We start from the raw sequence: 9588 nt of genomic DNA on the forward strand, positions 1-9588 counted from the left end.
CTATAGGCAGCTGTAAATTGATGGTAATATTCAGGTCTGTCTGACTAAACAAGAATTGGCAGTAGAGTCTCTTCATGACAAAATCCACAGTTCCATCAATGACTCTTTCTGTCTTTCGTCTTTCAGGTTGTTGGGGTCATATGTGATGGTGAGGGGGGGGGGGGGGGGCGGGGGTGGTTGGTTGAACCTTCAGGGTGATCACAGGTGGTCTGATCCCGGTGCCATGGTGGCTAACCTATGAGCTGCAAAAATGTTTCATATCTCTGTCTGTCTGGTCGTCTCATGCGGCGGTGGGGGGTGTGGTCTTCGGGTTCTCTGTATCCTATGGGCCATGCCAATAGTGACACCTTTGGTTGGGAGATCTCCTTCCAGTAGAACAGTCAGAGGCTGAACCTCCATCACGCACGCCCTAGTCTGTTGCTGCATCATGGGTGGCTCTAGTGTCTCTGGCTATGTCTCCCCTTGTCGTCGTCTCATCTCACTGGTCCATACTGCCCTCATGTCGTCGATCTCCTCATCCTCTATCCCGACATGTCCAAGGCTAGACTCGAATGTGTAGAAATTTGTGGAGTGTCGCTGACCTCGATCCATCACAGCCCCTTGCTGGGTCGCCCTCTCTCCCTCTATGATTTGGCGCAGGAGGGCCTCTCTATGACGTCTCATCTCCATCAAGTAGAGACCAATGCATACCTTGTCCTGGAAAGTGAATCAATCTGGAGAGGCTCGAATCCAAGCCCCTCTTGGAAAAGGCCCTTGGATCTCACAGTAAACAGGGCAGACACATAAGAAATGCTCCTCTGTCTCTACCTCACCCAATGTGCATAATCTGCAGATCCGTTGCTCCCTAGGTGTACCTGCAGCTCTCCCTGTCTCAATGCTCAGCTGATGGGAGAGAGAGAGATTGCTGTCAGCAGCAGCAGACAGCGAGGGGAGGTCTGTGGGAGAGGAGGGGGAGCCCTGGAGGAAGAAAGAAAGAAAGATATATTAATGTCCGCAGGAGGCCTCGCGGGCCTATGCCTATGGGACAAAGTACATAATCAAGTAACTCATACAGACCACTATGGGCCAGGGCAAAGGGCTCACTAAGGCCCTTGCTGAGTACTAAAATGCTATACTGGTACAAAATAGCAAAAAAAGTAGCAAAATAGCATGAGAGTGGCATGAAGATATCAAGTGCTCAGAGCTAGAAAGAAAGAAAGAAAGATAGATATATTAACGTCCTCGGAAGACCTCGCGGGTCTATGGATACAACATCAAAAAAGATCTCATACAAGCCTCTGTGGGCTGGGGCAAGGGGGTGAGCTAAAGCCCCTGCCAAGTACTAACACAGAGAGAGAGAGAGAGAGAGAGAGAGACGTCCACGGGAGGCCTCGCGGGCCTATGGGACAAAGTACATAGAAAGCGAACTCATACAAACCTCAGAGAGAGAGAGAGAGAGACAGAGAGAGAATATTTTATTAAGACAAAGACTTTTGTTTGATGCTGTTCAGGAGCAAACAAAGATTACTTCCTCTAAAACAGCGGCAGAGGACTCAATGCAGCTTAGAAAAAGGTATGGTCATTGATTGTTGAGCTTTTGGTTCCATTAGATCTGGATTTGTACACAAAGCTGTTTTCCTATATTGTATGCTTTGATGATACATGCTGAATGTGGACAGAAATTTTGTTTTGTGAGAATTATATCCAGCGATCAATTGCAAAGGAATGCTGTAAAGCAATGCACATGACATGAGAAAATTTGTTCAATCACATCATTAAAAAGATGCTTACTTCCAGATGGTGCCATGGACTACTGCAAGTATTTAAACTCTATGAAGCATTTTAGGCAAACAAATGGAGATCAAGGACTTAAGAGATAGGCATGTAATACATGTCCATCAAAGATGCAGTTCTGATATCTTCAAATTTATCATCCTTGGTACTATGTATGCGTCTGCTTATTGTGGATTTTGTTTGGTTCTGAGGCCATGCTGTCTGAGCCAATTTTGAAGATTCATATGTATCATTAGAATTGCATCAATGATACGAGTGAGATTGTTGTGTACTTGTATACAAATTTCAAACTACAAAAGGATTGTTGACACAGTTTTAGTCAACTAAATGGAGGTATGTTGAGTAATTTACATTCAAACTTTGCATGTTGTTCCATGCTTTTATGTGGTAGACTTGCTTAAATAAAGTAGAAGTGTATGCCGAACTTTGAAGAATAAGAAACATGGAGAGACTAGAAACGTCATCACAACAAAAGTTCTAGCCCACCTTCAAAGAGAGTGTTCTTTACTGCCCCCCCCCCAAAAAAAAGCTGAAAGTTTTCAAGCTGCATAACAGACCTTCAACTAAGGCCTCAAAACTGGCCAAACGCTCCTGCTCTACAGTTCTTCAGGATTGATTCCCTGCTAGGATCCAAGACACAGGCCCAAGTTGGTGAAAATGATGGAGTGGAGGCTGGCTTTAATAGAGACCCAACCCTCCATAGAAGTGGCCACCTGGATTGGAAAGGAGGCCCAGTGGCTTAAGTGGCCTGTAGGGATGCCTTAGGGCTGGACTGTGCTTATACGGCAGTGGTCATTTTTGAGCCGGCCCTCCAAGATGTTGAGATGTGGCATGTGATGGGTGCCATGTGTTGAGATGTGGCATGTGATGGGTGGAACATTTAAAGACCTCTTTACTCAAGTGTGTTGGGATTGGGAGAGCGAGATCTTGAGCTTGGCTTACGAATCTCCTCCTTCACACTCTATAAAATTCCTAAGCAAGATCCATTCAACTTTGTGAAAGAAGCTCCTTGAGATTTGTAAAGAGTATGTTTTTATTGCTGCAGCTGTTGCGCAAATGTCACAGAGCTTCTAGAAAACTGTAAATGCAATTGCCTTTGCCTTGAGATGTGTGCCAAGGGCTGAGAACTTGACTTTGGGTTGTTTTCCCACAAAAGTCTCTGAATTTTCTGTAATTTGCTGCCAGGTCCTATCTCACAATGTGTGCCATCAGGTTACAATAGAGTTTTGCATTGAAATTTCTTAGAAAGCTAAGAAATAGTGAAGCTGAGGGTTTGCTCATTCGTCACAAGCCTTTTTCTACTAGGAGTTTCTGTTCTTGCTCTTATTGGAAGGTGGCTTTGATATGAATCTGGTAGGTTAGGATCACACAATTCCTTATTTTTGCAATACATTTTGAAGAGAGATGAAATGAAACAAAGTGCTAGAACCAAGGTTATAGTCTGAGCTGGCACTAATGATGAGCTTAAGTGCAAGGAGTGAATATGGTTTTTCCAACACCTAGATGTCCCGCACATGGTGTCATGGACTATCATGGCACTGATGGATGATCTTCTGCCAGAGATCATTATGATTAGGTACAACTACCTTGCCATTTCTTTTTAGAATACCATCCTCTATGCTATAACTTGCATACGTATAGCCTTCCCTAGATGCTAGTTCATGTATAACCCCAGGTTTTATCACAATAGCCTTAGGCCAAAGGTTCTCGAAATATTTGTCCCCTTTCTGAGTTTCCTTGACTTCAATCATTAGAACACTTTCTAATACTCTTAAACTCATATTATGCATGTTGCATGACAACACATCAACGATGTTATTATCCTTCCCTTTTTAGTACCGAATTTCCATATGGAATTCCTACATGAGTTCTGCCCACCTCATTTGGCTGCCACTCAAATCAGGTTGCTTATAAACATACTTTAGAGTATCATGGTCCACGTTGACATAAAACTCTGCACCATGCAAACGATTGAAAGCATTGATCACCGCATGCAACTCTTGTTCATGAGTTGGCCAATTTTTCTAAGAAGGTGAAAGCTTCTTGCTCTAAAAGGCATCTGGCCTCCCTTGTTGTCACAAAACTGCTCCTACCGAAATGCCGCTTGCATGAGTTTCTAGGAAAAACGGTTTTTGGGGATCAACAATCTTTAACACAGGTCCTTGGGCCATTGCTCTCTTTATTGCGTCGAAGCTCTCTAGATGATTCTTTCATCAAACGTGAGGTACTTTGTTTGAAGTCAACTCAGTCCATGGAGAGACAATATCACAATTTGCTTTGATATATATTTAATGTGAGAGCAAGGTGAGCAATGAGCAAGAGTGAGAGTAAACGTAAGTGTACTGAATAGAATAAGTGAGTACAAAAAGAGAGTGAGGGGTTTTGTTTAAGTGACAATACCCTATCCTATCCACTAACCGTAGTTAGGGATTAGACTGTGGTTAGGGGGAAAAACCTCAATGAGGGAAAAGTGCCCCTAACCTACTTATTACAATACATTGGCCTCTGCCTATAATATAATAATAATTCTAACACTCCCGTGCAGTGCCAATGTGGTGTACAAGGTAGTGATCAATCACCAAAAGGAGATAAGTTTAGGGCATTGCGAAATGCCTCAAACTTCTCACGTGGAAGTGCTTTGGTGAAGATGTCTGCAACATTGTCATGTGTTGACACATAGATCATACTGATCTCCCCTGCATGCTACTTCTCTTTGACATAATGATAATGAACCTCAATGTGCTTCGTGCGAGCATGAAACACATGATTCTTTGCCACTGCTATAGCACTCTGACTATCAGTGAGAATTGGAGAAGGACCCTCCAATAAGAGACGAAGATCAGTGAACAAACGACGCAGCCAAACACATTCAATTGTCGCTGTGAAAGCTGCCTTGTACTCAGCTTCACATGAGAAAGTAGCCACTGTAGATTGCTTCTTGCTTAGCCAAGAAATGCAAGCTTTGCCCAAAAAGAAACGATTACCACTAGTGGACTGCTTGGTATCATAGTCTCCAGCCCAATCTGAATCACTGTAAGCATGCATCTGCAAGTCACCCTCCCTGGGAAACATCAAGCCATAAGACTTTGTGCCTTGCAAATAACTGAAGATGCGTTTTACAGCCTGCCAATGTGTAGTCTTTGGGCTGTGCATATACCTGCTCACCTAAGATACTGCATATTGAAAATCGGGCCTAGTATTGCACAATTGCACAAATAGGTGAGGCATCCAACAGTGTGGCTGTAAAGTGTGGCATCCATTGATTCACCTGCATCATACATAGTAAGCTTCAGTCGTGGCTCCATGGGAGTGGCTATAGGCTTAGAATCATGCATGTTGAACCTATCCAAGAGCTTTTGCACATACTTGGATTGAGACATAACGATGCCACGCTTGTCTTGTATAAACTGGATCCCCAAATAAAAATTTAACATGCCCAAATTTGTCATGTTAAATTCAGCTTTCAACTCAGCTTTGAAATCTGCAATTATTTCCTCATTTGACCCTGTGAGCAGCATGTCATCTACATAAAGAATGATGACCAAAATATGCCCCCCATCCTTCTTGATGTAGAGGTGCTTTCCGTGGCACTATTATGTAACCCCTTACTTGCCAGGAATGCATCAATCTTGGCATACCATGCACGTGGGGCTTGTTTCAGCCCATATAAAGCTTTGTTCAGCTTGCAAACTTGAAGTGCATTGCCAGAAAGTTCAAATCCAAGAGGTTGTTTGACATAAACCTCTTCCTGCAAGTCCCCATTAAGGAAAGCTGTTTTTATGTCCAACTGATGGACATTCCAAACAAAATTTGCAGCCATGGCAATAAGTGACCTTATGGTGGTTATCAGGGATGTAGGAGCAAAAGTCTCCTCATAATCTATGCCCTTCTTCTGTGCGGCATGCTTACCTGGTGGCAAATCCACAACATCCCAAGTCTGATTTTTCTCAATGGACTGCAATTCATTGTGCATAGCATGCATCCAATGCACATTATCCTTGGCTTCTTCAAAAGAGTCAGGTTCTTCTTCATCTAGAAGAGTACTTGCATAAGCTGTCTCAATAGAAAGAGCCCCCCTTGCGTGCCTTATTGCATTACGAGTCCTGCCAGGCAATGGTGCCTCAAGCCTACTCTCCTTGAGAGTCTGTAGCAACCAATTCGGAATTGTTTTGGTTGCATGTATCTCTTGAATCTCTTGCTTGACAACTTCATCCACACCTTGTGGAGGTTCAAAATCAGCCTGTGGCTGAATCGGGGCATGTGGATTAGGAGGAGGCTGCTGTAAATTCTGATTTTCAGCATGAGCCTCAGCTAGGGAACCGAATGCTATAGGAAGCATCCCCTCAAAAACATCATCTGAAGAAGCTGGAATAGTAAATTCAGCATGTGTATGTGCTGAATTCTCTGAAAATATAATATCTCTACTCATGAAAATCTTGCGAGAAGCAAGATTGTAGAGACAATAGTCTTTGCTTTGTGCACTATACCTAACAAAAATGCATTTAAGTGCCTTATCTGACAACTTATGTCAAAACTCCACAGGCACGTGGGCATATGCAACACAGCCAAAAACTCTGAAGTGATTCATTGAAGGCTTTCTCCTATGCCATGCCTCGTAGGAAGTGATCGTCTTCAAAGCCTTTGTGGGAGCTTGATTCAAAATATAATTTGCACACATGAGGCCTTCCAGCCAAAACCTGTGAGGCAACTTCTTACTAGTGAGCATGCATCTATCCATCTCCATAAGTGTGCGATTCTTGCGCTCAGCTTTGCCATTTTGCTGAGGTGTAAGCCTCACTGTAAGCTCACTGTAAGTTGATGCGTGATGCCTTTCTCCTTCAAAAATGCCTGCACCTTGAGTCCTGTCTCATTCTCAACCATAGCCACAAAGTGTTTGAAATGCATAAACACTTCTTATTTTCCCTTTAGACCATAGACCCAAGTATAATTGGCGAAGTCATCTATGAATGTAAGATAATAGAGATAACTAGCAAAAGTAGGTGTCCTCATGGACCGCGGACATTCTTATTGCACCATCCTTCTTAAAAGGAAATCTATGCATCTTGCCAAGGATGCAACCCTCACATGCATGAGGAGGAGGTGACTCCAATGGAGGCAATGCATCAACCATAGCATGCTTCTGAAGTGTCACTGTGCCCATACCTTGCATGCCATAACTCCGTATTTTGCATCGTAGCAGTGGGAGTGCTTACTGAAAGTGCAAGATCAGATCTTTTCTCATATATGTCAAGCTGAAAAAGACCCCGATACAAAGTGCCAGACAACATCAAAGCATCAACCATAGCATGCTTCTGAAGTGTCACTGTGCCCATACCTTGCATGCCATAACTCCGTATTTTGCATCGTAGCAGTGGGAGTGCTTACTGAAAGTGCAAGATCAGATCTTTTCTCATATATGTCAAGCTGAAAAAGACCCCGATACAAAGTGTCAGACAACATCAAAGCAGAGTCATTCTCTTTGTCTTTGACTGCACACTTTGCATCATCGAATATAACCTGAAATCCTCCTCTATTGAGAGAGGACACTGAAAGCAAATTCTACTTTATACGTGGCACATAAATAACATTTGTAATTCTGAAATCTGTGCCATCAGTGGATGTGAGGATGATGTCCCCCACTCCACACACTGAATAAGAAGAATTATTTGCACGTCACCTTTTTTTTAGTAGGTGGAGGATGCAGAGATGCAAAAATACTATTCTTAGAGGTGATGTGCTTAGAAGCACCACTATCAAAATACCAAGTATTCAGTGTCTCATTGACACTGAGAGAGCATGCATCCTTTGAAGGGTCATAACTGCAAGTCAAGAAAGCATATGGGTCATCATCAAAAGTGGCTGTAGTATTTGAACTACCCACTGAAAAATTTGAAATGCAAGACAAAAAGGCATAGTGCTCTTCCACAAAGTTGGCTGTAACATCTCCTCCATCATGTGCATTAGGAGCTGATGCATCTGACACAGCCATACCTGAATCATTTCTTTCTTTCTTTCTTTCTTTCTCTTTCTCCCTCTCCTATCTTTTTTCTCTTCATCTCTCATCCCTTCGTCCCCTTCTTCTCTCTGCCTTTTGCTAAATTTGTCTTCTTCTCGGACATCCATTACACATTTGGACCTATATGAGCTGAGGGCTCATTTGTGGGGATCCCTTGGGATGCACTCCTTGGTGTACCAGGACCTAGAGCAGGCCTATACCAAGTCTGGTCTAACACTTTGACTATTGGGCACCCATGGTATGGGACACATATGGATGCAGTGCTGTGCTTGGCTAACCTTAGGCTGGGAAGGTGATCCTTTATACGGGATCTATGGCTGGGTGGTGAGGTTTGCCAGCTTCCCTAAGAAGGTCTTATTGACCCATAGTGTTTTTCAGGTTTTGTCTTCAGAGTAGAGCCTAAATTACACCCAGGCTTGAGCTTAGCTACCCCTTGCCTTGGGTGCCCATTTTATTGGTATTGGAGCCACTCTGTTGCTAGATTTTAGATGCAATTCCTTGTTTGTATGAGGACATATCTTCTGTGTTTTGGTGCTCTTCTGGTTGAGGATTGTTCTCCCAAATGTAGCGTTTTTGAGGTGTGAAGTAGAGGATATGGATTTGGTGCATGTGTGCACAAATTTTTCACAAATTCCCTTGACCTTAGAGTTCTGTATGTGTGCACAAATCCCTCACAAATTTCCTCGGCCCTAGAGTTCTGTATGTTTGTGATGGATTTTGCCTGTGCACAAATTCCCTTGGCCTTAGAGTTCTGTATTCAACAGACGGTGGGACATGCTTTTATGGATGAGAGTCAAGGTTTGGCTCTACAGAGGAAGAACTGTGGTAAGCAGTTTTTAAAATCTCTTGTTTTGGTTTGAGTATGAGGTGAATAGCTTGGGAGCTGTTTGTTATACATCATATAGCCTGCAGTGAATAGCTTGGGAGCTGTTTGTTATACATTGTATAGCCTGCAGTGAATTGGGCTGATTCAATAGTATGTGGAGCCCTGCTAGGGGCTGATTTGTGAATGTAATCTCAATTCTAGAATGGTGAATTGGAGAACTACGCCAAGCTTCAGGTGCTGGCTGCCAATCCCTTGATGTGTTCAGGCTTTGTTCCAGACAGGCGAAATACTTCTATGCTGAAGTAAATGGGTGAATCTGCTGGTGCCCAGCACCAAGTGCGTGTTTTTTTGTATTGCATGTTGTCACATGCACCCCTGCACTTGCATTGTGAGCCCTTGTCTAGGGACAGTCAGGCACGAGCTACATAGGTCAGTCTCTCAGCCTTAGGTCAAGTCAGAAAGTGTGTCCTTGTTCACGAGTACCTACTGGAGAACAGTAGGTTAGTGTTTCCGTCTTAGGGTTCTAGGTAGGTCTAGGTCTTAGCCTAGAATAGGAGCCCAGAAGGGTCCCCTCAGGGCTGAGACAATGAGCTCCCATCAAGGGAGAATGGGCTGGGGGAAGGGCTGCATTTATAGGCTGCCCTGTGCCCCTCTCTAGGCAGCCTACGGCTAGGGAAGTGAGCCTAACCAGCCAGCCAACCAGCCGACTGGCTGGTCGGCCTGTTATAGGCTGGTTGGCTCACTCCCTACCAGCCCTACAGCCCCCTATATAAAGGGGGGGCTGCTACCTTCATTTCTCATCCAGCCTTCAGCAAAAGCCTCTTATTTCTCCAGCCTGGTGCAGCCCTCAAGCCTTCCAGAAGTCTCCTGCAAGACAGCAAATAGTTCAGCAGTCCCTAAGGGTGATCCAGGAAGGAGTCTATGCAGCTCGGAGTTGAGGTTTGGGGTTCCTGTTTCAGCAGTTCTTTTTACA

The 9588-nt window shown here is 43.9% G+C and overlaps 1 protein-coding gene across 1 annotated transcript in view; it reads left to right on the forward strand.

Annotated features, from left to right (window-relative positions):
- Nucleotides 1-9588, forward strand: part of LOC147900296 (putative protein phosphatase 2C BIPP2C1) — a 62669-nt gene that overhangs the window by 2972 nt on the left and 50109 nt on the right. The window contains exon 4 of the mRNA XM_087377047.1: nt 1491-1552. Within this exon, the coding sequence (XP_087233173.1) occupies nt 1491-1552 (62 nt within the window). The remainder of the gene's footprint in view (nt 1-1490; nt 1553-9588) is intronic.

Source organism: Dipteris shenzhenensis, chromosome 7 (assembly GCF_047967505.1).
Source record: "Dipteris shenzhenensis isolate YYH24624 ecotype China chromosome 7, Dip_SZ_1.0, whole genome shotgun sequence".
Lineage (NCBI taxonomy): Eukaryota > Viridiplantae > Streptophyta > Polypodiopsida > Gleicheniales > Dipteridaceae > Dipteris > Dipteris shenzhenensis.